Source organism: Kwoniella shandongensis, chromosome 3 (genome assembly GCF_008629635.2).
Source record: "Kwoniella shandongensis chromosome 3, complete sequence".
NCBI lineage: Eukaryota > Fungi > Basidiomycota > Tremellomycetes > Tremellales > Cryptococcaceae > Kwoniella > Kwoniella shandongensis.
The window spans coordinates 1,229,234-1,244,676 of NC_089289.1; the positions used below are offsets into that span (position 1 = coordinate 1,229,234).

The window sequence follows — 15,443 nt, forward strand, 5'->3', positions numbered from 1 at the left end:
CTTGATGTTCTGCCAGGTATCGCTTATGCCTAAGCCTATTGTATCCTTCACGTTTCATCTTAGGACGATTTGTTCTCCCAATTGGGACCTCGGAAGGCTCGCCTATTTCTCTACTGTAGCTTGTAGCGACGAGACAGCTGCTGGCCGATATGCATGTAATTACTCTACCACCTTATCAGCTGTTAGATTGAAATCTGTCACGTGACTTTTGGGGATCTTTCTGGAACTCGGAACCTCCTCCACTTTGACCAGGAAAGCATCTCATTAGTGCTTATATCCAAACGAGCGTACTTCTCTCTTTCTGCTGATCTAGTCGTACTGACCTTTACTTGTCTTGACGAACACGAATCAACAAGCAGAATGGAACCCAAGCCTCTCACCGCTTACCAACAGACCTACCACTGGAGGGTGAGTCTGCGTCTGCGTTCTCTGACCAGCACGTCATCTCCCCTCTTTCTCTTCCCTTGGTGGTGAAGCTGACAGCTGGACCGGTCGCAGAACAAGAACTGCGCTCCTTTCGCTTACGAATGGATCAAGACATCCCTCCCTGGTCTCAAGGTCGATGACGGAGCTCAGAGTGCCGAGATTAGAGAGGTGACTAGCGTTTCTGGTGATTGTGATCTCGGTCAACGAAAGGGAAAGTGAGTGTAGCTTAGCTTAACATCTGATGGTATAGTCGCTGAGACTACTTTTGGTAGACTTCTCACCATCTACGACCTTGCGGTGGAAGCGAAGTGGTCCGGAAAGGCCAAGGACGGCAGTGATGTCGATGGAACATTGAAGGTTCCAGAGGTGTCTCATGAAGCTATTGACGGTTTGGCAGATTACGTCGTAGGTGCCCATGTCCTCGTAGCTCTGACTTCTAGTCGAAGCTCACACCTGCGTGGCTAGTTCGAATTCCGAGTGACCAGCACTGCCAACGGCCCTTCGTCGGAGCTCCTTACCTACCTTCGTTCCACGTTCCCGGCCCTTCTCACTGAGAAGTTCAACGCTTTCCGACCCGCTCTCATTGAAGCGCACGGACAACCTTCTGAATCCTCGCCTTCAGCCTCAGGCGCTTCTACTCCCCTCCCTGCCACTACCACCGCTGCCTCTTCTTCCTCGAGCTATGCCCCCGCTCCCCCTGCCAAGGCTCCAGAGCCTGAGAAGAAGAAGGAAGAGGAGAAGACCAACAAGGTTGGCAAGACTGTCACCGTTGAGGTGAAAGCCGAGTTGCAGGCTAGTGCAGATGATGTTTGGGGTTTGTTGACGGATGAGAAGAAGATTCCTATGTGGTCAAGGTCAGCTGCAAAGGTGAGTTACCTAAAGGCAAAGGACGTGTCTCACGTCGATGCTCATGCTGAAATGTAACTTGAATTTAGATATCTCTGACTCCCGATGCTCCCTTCGAACTCTTCAACGGTAACGTCCGGGGCAAGGTAATCTCTTTCGAGCCGCCAAAGAAGCTTGTCCAATCTTGGCAACCTCGAAGTCCCGGATGGCCCTCAGGTGCGTCATCGCCCTCAGTGAGACCAATCAAGGAGCGAAGCTGACCTTTGCACCAGAACATTACGGCACGATGACATTGGCCTTGGATCAGGGATCAAGCTCAACTTCTGGTAGGTGAAAGCTGCCCACTCTGGCACGAACATCACCTGACTTGAAATGCATGACGCGCAGCTACCTTCTCCCTCGATGGCGTCCCTGTTGGCCAAGAGTCGGATGTCGAGAAGGCTTTGAACACATTCTATGTGCAAGGGTAAGTGATTTGTCACTCACCGCTCAGAGTGGCCCAGCTTAGGCTCTCATTGCAACGCTGACGACTTGTGCAGTCTCAAACAGATGGGGTTAGTGATCTCTTCCTCTTCGCGTTCTTTCCGTACTCCTACACCCGTACCTATAAAATCCACCACACGGCAAGATCAAAAACGAATGAGACCAAAGCGGAAAACCCCTTCTAACTCTTCGTCGTCGGGCTGGTCCACTTCGACATTGATAGGAGGCGGAGCTGTTGTTGCTCTGTCTGCCGTTTTGGTCGGATTAGTCATCACTTCTTTCCCTCCTTCGACGAGTCATTGAGGACAGAAAATGACTGATGCACCTTTTTTCTTTTCGGTTCTCTGAGCAGGTTGGGTACATTCCTCTAAGCGCTGAGCTTCTGAAAACTCGACTACATCAAGCTAGACATAGTGTACGGGTGGGCGTAGTGTGAGAATTAGAGGGTGGAGAGGGGAATACAAAGCATATTTGCATAGAATGATAGCTGGATTGGTATGCGACCATTTTCATCATCACTGACCAAGTGTCATCTGCTCGTCACTTACTTGTAGCATAACACAAGACAATGGTGCATAAAGTGAACAAGTATGACATTGACCATTCCGTTTCTATCAACATTCTGTCTACCAGATCTTTGAGTATAGTATACTACAAACACATATCTACAGTAATCTTGTTCCTTTTCTTTCGTTCGCGATCTGCGATTTTGAGTATGTGTCAAGTATGGTTATCAGTGCGAGACAAACTCTGCAAGTGTGATGAGCACGATCTGCGCTTCTGGTCTCCCCATGTTGTACTAATACCGCCGAAGCGGAGAACTACCTCAGTACCAAACCAAGATGCATAGAGCTATAGTATACCACTTACAGGAGGCTGAACCATCCTTCGCCAGTACTGAGAGAAGCTGAGTATCGCCGTGCGTTCGATTGGTGTCCTGTGGACTCGTATCCGTTTGTCAGTCTGTGACTCAAACTCTTTGACAACAGGATAAGCAAGGGCTCAGTGTGCACGTTTTGTACGCGAAAGAAGCCAAGCGCAAAGCAAAGTGGTTTCACGGAATCGATGGTGCTCAAACAGCCAGGAGATGGTGGCACCGAACCGCTTGGGATCACTCCCGACTCACAGTGGCATCCTCGTCCTCATTCGTCTTTCGAGATGTTTCATGAAATGTTGAACTTCCACCAACCAAGTTGGCAGTCCCATTCCACCTGTTGAAGAAAGCAAGATATCGGCAGAACGATTGAGGACGTCAAGACTGGGCACGGTATGGATCAGTCACCATATGTCAGACCACTGATACTCCTCCGAGTGCGGTGTTGCACCACTTACTATTTGATGACCATGCCGAAATGAGGATTGAGCAAGGGTGCATTTCGTAATGTCGCCAATTCTGTTGTCACTTGAGGGGAGCAGAACATGCTGTCTGTCTGTCGAGTCAGGAAGCGCTATTTTGGATTGATAAGAATGAGTCTCTCGCTTGGGGGTTGGGCTGAATCACTGGGGGCAAAAGTGCGTTTGCCTCTTTTTGGGGGGTGGCGATAGTGAGTAGAAGGGACAGCAAGTCAGGTCTACGGTCCTTGTGAACGGTCAAGGGTATCAGTACTTTCAGAGTCGAGCGTTTCGAGGTTGAGGTTGAGGTCAGGTAGTGTAGGCTATGTCGGCCCTTTTGGAGTGTCAAGCAATGTAAAGTTGAGGATGTTCTAGACAGTTGTCACGCTGCGTTTTTGTTCTTGTTTTTGTTTTTGATCTGTTATATTGTCGCTGGGATAGATGATCGTATCTGCGCAGATTGGGTATTATGTGTAGTCGCAATTGGACTTTTGTTTTATTTTGTGTAGTGTAGTAACAATGTTGGGATTCTTTGTGTTGGAGACAACTTATATAGAAGGGCCATGGTCATATCATGGTTGCAAGATACGATACAACATATTCGACGATCGGAGCGGAGTTCGAAATTCGAAACGTGAGCGGAGTTGCAAATTGCATTGTCGAGGATGAGCAAGCAAGCTGATCGATATGAGCTGGGTCGCCCGCTCGCTTAGTATAATAAGGGCGATGAAGGGAAGGGGAATTGGTTTCATCCTTGATGGTACAGGATGAGGTCAGTGACGACAGTCCGCCGAGGTGAAAGTTGTGCTCTGACGTTTTTGCAATCACTACGGTGGACGACCTGTAACTATAGCCTTGCCCAAAGGGTCTTCACGATGGACAATGCAAGTACTCCCACTCCTTTGATCGATCGACTATATCAGAGGAAGACAAGGGTGACGTCCTCATTGACTGACGAGAGACGAGAAGATCTCGTCGACGTCATGGTAGCGCAAAGACAAGTCGAGGTGGAAGACCACTTGTACGTGCGTGTCGTATAAAATTGCGAGGTTATTCAACTGGCTGAAATGGCGATTTGCATGCGGACTCTTTTCATATTCCGTGTGAGCGAGCAGCGTTTGGGGGGGAAGGTCAGGGATGGAAGCGGAGCTGAGGGTTGAGCGAGAAAGTCAGCTTCAACAGAGACAGAGGTCGTTGGCGGTGACGTGGCGCTGTCAGCGGAAGAGAAAGCTTGATATGGGGTTGGTTGAGGATGCGCCATATCCGTTACGCGACACAAGTCCAGAAGGAGAGACGAGGGGGAAGAGGTGAAAGGATGTTTGTCATTGGGGTAGACTCGTCATTATTAGCAATTTCTGTTTTTCTCCTCCTTTCTCCTTCAGCTGAGCGTCACTTGACGACCTCGTCCATTGCGAGAATGATATTGAATACACGTCAGAGGCTATGTGTTCGAACATAGCGTGAGTCCGATCGACTTCCGTAAGAGTATACATGAACGATGCTATATAGATAATGATAAGATGTATGTCCAAACTATGGGAAGTCGGGGTCATGTTTTTCCCCACCAACGACCCTCAAACGAGGACTATTGTGTATTTTGTATTCTAGCAACTCAAGATCCAATTTCAAGATGAAATATCTTCCACTGAGAGTGTGGAAGATACTGATTAGAGGGATCTGCGATTGCATTGATTGAAAGAGAAGAAGAAGAAGAAAGAATGAGAGTCAACGTTGAAATTTCGGCGAAGAGCAGTCGAGGGCGACTGTGCGATACAACAAATGTGCATCACGTGATCCCATGTTCCGGTCGCAGCTGGTTGAGCGTGGCGGTTTGGCGGTATGTGGTACCAGAAAGAGGCTGTCTGGTTTGGCTTTTGTATTCGAGACTGATCCACCTGCTCGGATCGCAACATACGTCAAGAGCGAACACGTGAAAAAGAATCGCGATGCAAGGGTCTAATTGAACAGTTAAGATTGATGCTGCTCTTCGCAATATACGTCGGTAGACTTCCGTTGTTATAAACACCCCAGAGTCAGTCTCGCCAATCAGTATGGCAGCTAAGCCTTGCGTGACATGCTGCAAGTCTGTCTATCCGAATGAGAAGGTGTCAGTATCCGACCTATGGGTCCACAAAGAGGGATGCTTGAAGGTGAGAGTTTCACTATGCCATCAAAATGTGGTCAGTCAGGCTTAGTGTCGCCGGTCGCGGAGCAGTGCTCCGTCTGTTTCTCGACTCTATCCTTGTCGTCAGTAACACCTTCAAATGCAATTGCCGAGTATACTCGCTAAACCACTCATAGATCAGTCTACGTCGCTCCTTGTCCATTACCGCCCTTCGATCGACTCCTTTTCTGTGCAAAGGATGTGCCGAGGATGATACATACTAGTATCGTTGACTCTCGTTCTCTGAAGGCAGCGATGAGTAGGTCTATCCCTCACTACCCACCCTGCCACTCCTATACTGTTCCCGTCCTCTTCGATAAGATCTATGAGGCTACTCGTGTTCGAAGCTGATCCCCCTCTCGATGCGGCCTCAGAAGGACCAGATGCAGCCAATCCACAAAAAGCTCTCTTGGCGCCGATGACTCACGGAGGTGGCCAGAGCAGATCAGTCCGATTCAAGGGACTGGCATTGAGATCCAAAGTTGCCAAAGTGAATTCGAGTGAGTGCAAGTACAATCCTTCCCCTTCCACAAGTGCTCACCTACAGTTTCAACGACCGCACTTCATGCTCATTGTTCGCCAGATACCAAAGAACCTGATCCAGGCGTAGCGTCAAAGGATCCGCAGGCACAACGTGCCATAGTCGGTCAGATAGGTGGAGCATCTCTTGACTATTGGGATATAGCTCATGCGATAAGTGAGCTACTCGTATTGAACTACGACCCGATTGACATTGACGATGTACGCAGATGTACAAGCTCAGATCTCATCTCCAATCCGAGATTATCCAGCAATCCACGCACAACGTACCGGGAACGCAGCGCTCCAAACTTCCATGCCAAGCCAACCTTCTCAACTTCAAGATGAAGAAGACGTGATGAGGGCTGAGAAAGGGAATGACATATGTATCGAAGAGGATCTGTAGGTGCAATCAGTAATATGGACAAATACTGCGCTGACGGTGGGCGTTATGGTGAAGTGTGAAGAACCTTATCAAGGTCTTTCAGCTTTCGACGCTCGATCAAGTGGAAATCGTCGCTCCGCCTGCGGTATCGCATCATCCGCCACGAGAGGCCACACCTATCCCTACTTCACCTTATATGCCTCTCGTCGACGAATCTGCTCTCAGACAATGTGCTACCGAACTGCCAACACGTATGAAGGATCAAGTCGTCGAGCCGCAAACTGTAGATAACATGGACAGCGATGGGAGGACTGAGTGCGAGTACGACTATGGCGGAAGCACGATTCGACCCTCGAAGACATACTACACCCTTGGCGGTTTTGGCGGCGGACTAGACTCGCTACAAGGAACAATGAGGACGATTGCAAGACTCGCTTCTCGGCGTGGGATACGTCCTACAGGACTGGGAACTGATTCCCAGTACGCAGAAAGAGACGGGAGATTGCCTCTACAGACTCTGTTCTCGCAGATTCAGTCTCAGGAGGAGAAGATCCAGACGGTGAGAGAACCTGTGCCCCCAGCTCACAATGAGATACGGTGCAAAACACTCGAGGTGGATAAAACGGACAAGATTGAATCAGCGAGAGCTATGAAATTGCTCGAATCGCTCCTACCCCTCGCAGCGCATCTGATACCTCTACCTTTGGACGAAGGCGACGATGTTGACCTAGAGGTGGCATCAGAATCAGAATCGAGTCAGACGGAGCAAGAGATGGAAGTAGCCAGAGAGGGTCTGGTGAAGAGTCTGGGGGACGGTCTCGAGCTCATTGTGAGTGGACCGCTAAGGGGCTGCAGGCCATATACACGAGTCGCGCTGACGCGTGAATGTGTTTTATGATAGATGCTGTTTGAAGAAGAGCCGATGCCCGTAACATCGGAGCTGGAGTGAGCTACGACGTTTCGGCCGAAGCTCCATACATGCATCGTGATTGAGAGAATCGTGCTGCACCTTGCCAATGAGAGAGTTTTGCGCGACGCTTCTTCCGAATTATGTATGTAGATGGATGCGGTATGACCGTGCCTTATAAGGTTGATTTTCCACGACGTCACTATTTCGATGCGCTACTACCACTCTCGGTTATGACCAGTGTACAGCGTACAGTGTAGACTCCCGCTCAAATGCCTCATCCTGTCAACTTCCCAACAATATATATAAAGATCGATAACGTGTTTCTATCAAAGACTTTATACTTGTATCTCACTTCAATCACACGACACTACAACCACATAAACAAACACATATCCACACACAATGACTGACGGGTGAGCTTCTCCTACATACACCATCAGACGATGGCCCCCCATAATCTCCGTGTCCTCCTACCTTGCGCCGAGATCAGCTCGCTCTTGGCGCGCCGTGCGCCGTGCGCCGTCCTTCGTCTCCACGTCCCCACCTATCTTCATACCAATCATCGCAAGTACTGATCCATCGCTGGCAGATTCACCCTTCCTACTCCTTCCAACGCCGCTGCTTGCTCTTGCGACAACGACAAGGACCACCACACCTGCACGTGAGTATTCACATTCAGATATACGACGCTTGGTAGACCGGGATCTGAAGCTGATCTTGGATCCTATCACATCCTATCTCCGCTCCTTGTCACCTTCACATGTACAAAATGATCATTTATATCCACCTCGCCTCCCTCTCCACCTGATTTGCTACGCCCTCACGACAACCTTGCCCATGCTCACAGTTGCCAATCGGAGCACACATGCAAGTGCGCACCTGACTCTTGTACCTGCCCCGAATGCCCCGAGCACAAGACTGAGCAGGTCAAGCCTGACCCTTGCACGTGAGTTCTACGTGCTCAGCATCCATCATCGAGCCCCTGCGGTCCCATTTTCGCTCCATATTGATCGGTATTCCGAACGGTGCACTGACTGGTTTCCTCTCCCTCATGCAGATGCAAGCCCAACTGCGGTTGTGCTGCCGGTAAATGCGAGTGTGGTTCGTGCCCCAACTCCAACAAGAACAAGACCGAGTAAGGTCATCGACCCCTTACGGTACGAGTGAGTTCTGCTTTTCTACCATCCCGTCATTTTACAGGGGAGCGGCGCTGCTTGGCAGCGTGTGACATGGCAGGGGTGTACGACGACGATGAACGCAGCAGTGTGCGTGTGTGTGTGTGTGTGTGTGTGTGTGTGTTGTGTGGGGGAGAGTAAGGGGTAGTCGCTGTTCCGTGTGGAATACCGCTGACATTGCTATTGTACAGCTATTGCCGAGGCGTAACGAGGTGAGCGCGTATGAAGTGTGGCTAGGATGTAGGCAGGCAAATCGAAAACCAAATCTTGTGTTGTACAAATGAAGAGCTGAAAGGGTGAAGCCAAGTGATGCATATGTTTGAAACCTTTACTGAAGTGCGTTTGGATGAATCAATACAATCGCGGGAGGGTGCAGACAGTACACAATCAGAACAGCTCAGCCGGGCCTCCCATAAATCCCCATACTTGCCCTAGCACACAAGATGCTGGGTAAGGTCGGACGTCTGTAGTTCACATTCCTCCCATCGAGATGGGTAGAATGCAAAGTCGAGACGCAATCCTCGGGTGGGTAACATCATCGCTGTGAGCCAAGTAGGGGTGAGGAAAGGAAAAAACAGGTAGGTTAGGAGTGATGGCGATAAGCCAGAGGAACTAGAAGGCAAGATGAAGAAGCGACGCGAGCACCGATATCAAGTTGTCTGAATGAGGTTTGTTCGTTGTAGTCGCCCGCTCAACAAGCTGTCCCGCGAAGCTGCTATGTCCAACCCGACTTCCGAGGTATCTGTCTGTCAGTATAGCTTAATCACCTTTCGCCAGCCTATGAGTAATTATGATGCATGAGAAGTGAAGTACATGATACACCTAGACAGTACTGTCAGCGTTCACAGCTCGATGATCAGCTACACGACACTTACTTAGATCTCAAAGAACTTCTGATCTCCCTTTCCCTCTCAACCCGCCAGCCTTATCCTCTCTACGCTAAGGGTGTGATGAGCCTACAGCACCATTCTACTGTCAGCTAATGCTCCTCTAATTCCTGGTAAGTTCGGAGAGAACGGGGAAGCTCACTTGATGAGAGATGGTTGAGGAGAAGAGTTTCGGTAACCGATGTAGATGACAAGAGGGATCCAACCGACGGAGAGGATTGTCTGTGTGAATGAATGGTATTAGTATGTGCTGACCAGAGTACTGACTATGCCAGCGAGAAGGATCGTATGGAAAGCCAAACTGACCTTGGCGACACTATCAACAAGCGGAAGGTCAGCACACCGAACCCGTATTGTAGTAGTAGAAGACCGATGAAACCCGGAGTCTTTGAAGATAAACTCACCCGAAAGCGGCGTTGACACGGTCCTTTGTTTCGTCAGAGAAGGGCATTGTTGCTTGTTGCTGAAATGGAGTGTTTTTGGGGAGTGACGATCGGGCTGTAGTCTGTTATCAAGGATGTAATGTACTTTTCAAGACAAGCGAAATGAGCTATGGACAATGATGATACAAAGAAATCGAAGGAAGGAGTGGCGGAATCAGATGAGTGCATGACGTGGAGTAAATAGCAGCGATATGACTTGTATCACTCATTCACCCAGTCGCACGCATACGCTTTCATTCCGGCTTTGACCGCTTTTGTTATTGAGCAAGGTTAGCCGAAGGAACAACGACAACCAAAGTGAAGTCATTGCCGCCTTGGGGGAAGCATACAACATATCACAGCGGCACTTGCATCTTGACATTTTACTTTCTCATCATTTTCTCATCACATCCATCAATCATCTCTTGCGATCGAACCATCTCCATACTAGCTAGTATTTACGAGACACCTTCTGAACCTATCAAGTGATCTGATCCGCGCGACGTTCGCATCTCTGTACACGTCGGCTTCAAGATGCCCGACGACCTTTCATTCCTCGATCATATTGAGGAATGGCTAGAGGCGCAAGTCCCTCAGAATTTGCATGATCTGCCTTACAAGATGTTGGAGACCATGGAAAAGATGACAAATGAGCTTTGTGAGTGGTTTGTTTACTACCTACATCTGTTCCGCCATGATGCTGACATCCTCCGCCACCGTAGTTGAAACGCTCAACATCCACGGTCCCCCTTCCATCTCCATCCCCTTCCCACCTTTCTTGGGCAAGGAAGTCCCTCCTCCTCCTCCTCCTCCGCCTCCCCCTGTCAACGCATACACCAACTTGTACACGAAATCCGAGAAGCTCATCAAAGCTCATCCGGTCGCTGTTGGCGCGGTTATCTCGGTCGGGTTGGGTCTCGGCGGATTGGTCATGTACAAAGGTATTGGAGGTTTGACAGAGTACAAGAAACAATTCAGAGTCAGGAGGAAGTTTGGTGTGAGGGGTGTAGTGGAAGATGGTATGCTCAAGGAGGCAGTCGGTGAGTTGTCCATACGATCAAAGGTGACGGCATCGCTGAGAAATGTCGAACAGTGATTCTCGCGCCATCGCCTTTGCCTCCCCTCCTTGTGCCTCTCGCAGCGAGCCTGCTGAGAGCGGGATACATCGTCCTCGTCGCGGTGCCCAACACCAAAGATGCAGACTCGATTGAGAGAAGACTTAGCGGTTTGGAGGAGAAATCCGCTCTACGTGTGCTCATCTATGACCCCGATGACGTGAGTGCGATGTGTTTCGGTGTCATCAACAGCTGTACTAAAACAAGACTGGTAGACCACCACGTTCCCACCATTCCACCGCTCACTTCTCGCTACTCTCACTCTTCGTTTCCCGGTCTCCGGCAAGTACCCAGCTGGTGACCCGTACAACCCACAGCCAGCACATCTCCCTCACATCCACGCATTCCTTTCGCTCTATTCCCTGAACCCATCTCCTCCATCGCAGCCGGGCGGTCTACCCGCATTGCCAACGCTCCTGGCCCCAAATGCAGACGGGACCGTCCCAAGTCTTATCAACTTCTATCCTTCCGCTTCAGTCCTAACCACACCGAACACATTCGCAAGTCAGGTCTTGACTAGCAATCATGTGCTTCTCGGCAAGAACCTCGTCGCTTCGTCATCGGCGAGTGTGGTATCAGTCTACGTCGGCGATATCAATCTCCCGACTCTCCCCGCGATCCTTAGCGGAGGCAAGACGCTCACGCGTCGTCAACAGGCGAAAGAGCGATTGCTCCAGGACTCGTCAGCTACTGCTAAAGTGTCAATCATCCGTGACTTCATCTTTGGCTCTGTTGGTGCGTTCTACGGCAAAATCATTGGTACACTTGGCTTTGGATCTGCAATCAAAGAATACAGCACTTTCGAACATCGAGTGCTGCGAATCATTAAATCGTCTCATATCGACCGATACTCTGCACACGGTAATCGATACGCAATTGGACATCGATCTTTCCTCCCGCTGTTCATCTCAGACTTGCGACTTCCAGTACCTCTTCTCCCGAGACTGCTCTCCATCCTCCCAACTATGCCATCGGCCACTGGACCGGGTCTTCCGCCCCTTGCAAAGGGCTTAAACTCTAGGGAATCGACATCGCAAAACAAGGAGAAGAGCACGAGTGCTACAGCTACCACGCCTACTTCTGCTTCTGCTTCTAGCAGCGATCACGAAGGCGGTGAAGACTTGGCTAGCTCCATCCATACCGGTACGAGCGCGTCTTCAAGGGGTGGCATCGACAGTGAGAGCAGCGGTGGGCTGGAGGGCAGTTGGGTAGGCTTGGATTCGGCAAACTGAGCGGTGAGCGGTGACGCGGGGAGGATCAATCCGGAGTTGAGGGGAGAGGGAGAGGTTTAGTAACAATGTGTGTCGGGAGAGGGGAGAAGGGAGCAGGCTCTGTGACGATATGTGACAATGTACATTCCTTGATCTTGTGTTTTTGTCCATCTGTTTGTTTGTTCTACTACTCTTCGCTCATTTCGTTGTAACCGTGACATAGCTTATCGTCAAAATGTATGTTCTCGATGTTCATTCCTCGACTTGTTCATTCGAGTCATGCAGATCTTCGTTGCGCTCCACCAAACAACGAAAAACTCAAATACAGTTGCGATCTCACAAAGCGTACGGGTCATTGTACGCCAAGGTGTCATACTCGTATCAAGTGCGAGATATACAATGTCCATCAATTCATCTCTTTCTACGTTACTATGCTCAGTCCATGTGTGCATCCTTCCCTTCCCGTTGTGAAGGCTAATCTACCTACGACCGAACAGATTATCACTTCTTCCACGCTCCAGGAGGGATCTTGAATAGACCGATCTTCTCAAAGTGTTCAACTGTCTCCTTGAGCATTTCCTCGTGAGATTTGTCTAAGGGTCAATCCAGTTCATCAGCATCGCAATCACACTCGGCATCGATACGACGAGGTACTTGAGAGGAATATCGATGACTCCGACTCACATGTCAGACCCAATTCCTTGATTGACTTTGAGTTATCAACGAACTTTGTGATCTTCTGAGGGGCGGAAGGATTCCCCAAGGGGACATAAGCCTCGAGATCAGGTCTGATCTTCCGCAAGTAATCCGCAAAGATCTGCCATGTGTATTCTGATAGTTTGGGTGGGTGTATCAGTATCAGTCATGTCTTTGCATCACCAAGCCAAGCATTATGGAGTGGATGTACGACTCACTTCCACCTGAAATGAGGAATCGACCCGATTTCTGCCTTGTGCTAGTTTCGAAGAACCCGGCCGCGACGTCGGTTATGTCGACCCATGCTTCGGCGAGCTGAGGAGGGAGGTCTTTGCCCGAGAAGAGGGTGACGAGGTCGGGTAACGAGCCCCCGGTCTCGATGTTGAGTCCTTCAGGACTGAGGATGTGCAGAGGCGGTCCGTATACCACTACTCGTTACAATACAAGAACAGTTGGTATTGGTCAGCTCAATTCCATCTTGGGCAAAGCAAGGACTATCCCACTCACTAGGGGGCACGATGGTGGCGTATGACCAAGAGGGCTTGTTTGTCTCGACCCATTGGAATGCTTCGGTCTCAGATATCTTCTTCGCTCCGCAGTACCACAATTGGGTCGTGAAGGGTCTTTGCGAATGTGGCGATGGTCAGCACTGGTCCGTTTTCGTATCACATGGCCATCTCTTTCTATACCCGGTCAGATATGTCGGGGACGGCGGCAGCGGGGATGCTTCGTGGGGAATGTAGGGGATCAAGAGCAGGGCTCAAGTTTTGAGCCACACTCACTCCATGACATCCATAGCGGCGAGATATTCCTCCGGGATGGGGAACCAGTCATTCTCCGTGAGCGTCAGATCCTCGGTAGAACCAAGCTTGGCAGGATCGAAAGCAGCTGCCATAGAAGAGATTGCCGAGATACCCTTGATCGCTGGGGTAACATAGTATCTTAGGTCAATTGCCTTGCTCATGGATACCAAAGAAAGGACGAGGGGTAGAAGACTCACTGGGACTGTCTTTGGCAGCTTCGAGCAATCGGATGATACCAGTGACGGTGGGACCTTTATAATCTGCCCAAGTGATATTGTCGCCCTTCCTACAACGCACATCCACTCAATCAATATCATGACACGCACTATATTACAGATGATTTGCATCAAGAGAGAGGAACTTACATTCCGATAGGAGCGGCAACGTGAGCAACTGCTTCCACACCTTCGAGGACCGGTGTCCAATCGCCATTCACCAGATCTTTAAGGACCACAACTTCCAATTGACCCTTCTCAAAGTACTCCTTGTAGACAGGGAATGACTTGACGTTCTCGACTTTGGAAGTTGATCGAACAGTACCTCTTACTGTCCATCCTTTCTGGAGGTAATAGAGGACGACATGAGTCGCGACGTATCCATTGATACCAGTAACAGCGGCGAGAGGCATATTGCGTGTGTGTGAGAGTGAGTGGGTGTGTGTATACGATTCTGTAAGTGAGGGAGTGATGTTCCGTTTCTGTTTGTGTTCTACAAGACATGCTTGACATGTATTCAAGCATGCTGCTTGTATACCTGGTACATGCAGAATGACCGACGGTGTTGATATAGACCAAAGCAATCACGCTCGAGCTAATCTATACCATCCGGTCATTGCCCGGACGATTAGGACAATAGCCGGATTCCGGACATTGACCATTTAGCGGCGGCTGATACTATATATAGCATAAAGGGGTGAAACAAAGGGTGTTGGAAGTGCATCACGCGTTCGCGAGTGATGCTAAGCTAAGCAAGACATGCTTATCCTGACATCTAGATCACGAAGAAGAACAATGACCGCGTTGGGTTTCCTCAGCGATGGACGAAACGACGGTCGGTCCTTTATGTCTAGCGCGCGTTGGACAGTGCCCGGTATTATTCTAGTGGACAACGACATGCGATGTTTAGGTCAATACAGTTGGACATCTCCACGCCCATCACCTATCTTGGACTCAGGATACGCTATGTATCAGCACTCTGGCAAACATGTTTATGCTATGCATCTCTGCTTGTCCGACAACCCCGCGGCAACTGGACGATTGCAAGGAGCAGTAAGGTAACGATGCCACAAAATCAATCTATCCCGTATCACCTACTGTATTTCCTCACCTTCCTCGTCCTGCATTTGCTCACGATCAGGCAGACATGCATGACCACGCCGTTTTTGGTCCATCCCATCTACGGCCATAGAAGCGAGAAAGTGCCGCGTCCCGTCCGATCCGCGAAGAAGTACCACCATTCGAAAGCTCTTACTCCGCTGATCACGCCGGTACTCTCCGCTTCGCTAGGGACGGCCTCCGTCGCCGTCGCCGACGCCGAGAAGGCCCTCGGACTCCCTCAACTCTCAGAATCACTCTTCCCCCCATAACTGACCAACAACCTCACCTCTCCTACCGACACGCCGCTGGCAGCTTCCAGGCCAGTACGGGCACGTCTCCGACAAGTTTCAGCCCTCCCCCATCACCACAGCAGGCTTCATCGCCATCACAAGATCCGCCGACACCACGCTTCTCATACCGCCCCTATCTCGACAACCGACGCGCCGCTCCACCCCATTCTTTCACCCATCCCCAGCTACATCCCCCAATACTCTACACACCCTACTTCCAGTAGCCTAGAGTCCTCTCTACAGTCACGCCTCTCGAGTCCACTGCCTATCGCGCTGCTGCTAGTGCACAGGCTTTGTTTACAGAGTAAACAAAGGGCCCCAGTTGTGTTGCTCGTTGAGCGAACTTCTACGGTCAACCTCCACTTTCCCACGATCGAAAACGACTCAAACCGCGGTTTGATATCCCGAAACCGCGGTTCTGGGCCACGCCTGCCTCCACTCTCCCACGCTCGATTATAAGCGG

General features: G+C 50.2%; 5 protein-coding genes across 5 annotated transcripts; 3 read left to right on the forward strand and 2 right to left on the reverse strand.

Annotated features, from left to right (window-relative positions):
• Positions 1–360: 360 nt before the first annotated feature.
• Positions 361–2,058, forward strand: CI109_101833 (uncharacterized protein; the record flags this gene model as incomplete). Its single annotated transcript, XM_032002236.1, has 8 exons — positions 361–408; positions 499–641; positions 699–831; positions 892–1,293; positions 1,362–1,488; positions 1,545–1,598; positions 1,660–1,738; positions 1,812–2,058. The coding sequence occupies 8 exons, from the start codon at positions 361–363 to the stop codon at positions 2,056–2,058; spliced, it is 1,233 nt and encodes a 410-aa protein (XP_031863173.1).
• A 430-nt stretch (positions 2,059–2,488) lies between these two features.
• On the reverse strand, positions 2,489–3,176 carry CI109_101834 (uncharacterized protein; the record flags this gene model as incomplete). The annotated part of the gene is made up of 4 exons (XM_032002235.1): positions 2,489–2,554; positions 2,626–2,692; positions 2,882–3,013; positions 3,088–3,176. The coding sequence occupies 4 exons, from the start codon at positions 3,174–3,176 to the stop codon at positions 2,489–2,491; spliced, it is 354 nt and encodes a 117-aa protein (XP_031863172.1).
• Positions 3,177–5,251: 2,075 nt separating this feature from the next.
• CI109_101835 (uncharacterized protein) lies at positions 5,252–7,104 on the forward strand (the record flags this gene model as incomplete). The annotated part of the gene is made up of 7 exons (XM_032002234.1): positions 5,252–5,334; positions 5,389–5,510; positions 5,626–5,751; positions 5,835–5,948; positions 6,001–6,172; positions 6,231–6,984; positions 7,057–7,104. 7 exons carry the CDS (start codon positions 5,252–5,254, stop codon positions 7,102–7,104), a joined length of 1,419 nt encoding a protein of 472 aa, XP_031863171.1.
• A 2,979-nt stretch (positions 7,105–10,083) lies between these two features.
• Positions 10,084–11,896, forward strand: CI109_101836 (uncharacterized protein; the record flags this gene model as incomplete). The annotated part of the gene is made up of 4 exons (XM_032002232.1): positions 10,084–10,207; positions 10,272–10,589; positions 10,643–10,824; positions 10,880–11,896. The coding sequence occupies 4 exons, from the start codon at positions 10,084–10,086 to the stop codon at positions 11,894–11,896; spliced, it is 1,641 nt and encodes a 546-aa protein (XP_031863169.1).
• Positions 11,897–12,376: 480 nt separating this feature from the next.
• CI109_101837 (uncharacterized protein) lies at positions 12,377–14,002 on the reverse strand (the record flags this gene model as incomplete). Its single annotated transcript, XM_032002231.1, has 7 exons — positions 12,377–12,468; positions 12,560–12,706; positions 12,790–12,999; positions 13,079–13,194; positions 13,354–13,495; positions 13,572–13,660; positions 13,740–14,002. 7 exons carry the CDS (start codon positions 14,000–14,002, stop codon positions 12,377–12,379), a joined length of 1,059 nt encoding a protein of 352 aa, XP_031863168.1.
• Positions 14,003–15,443: the final 1,441 nt, after the last annotated feature.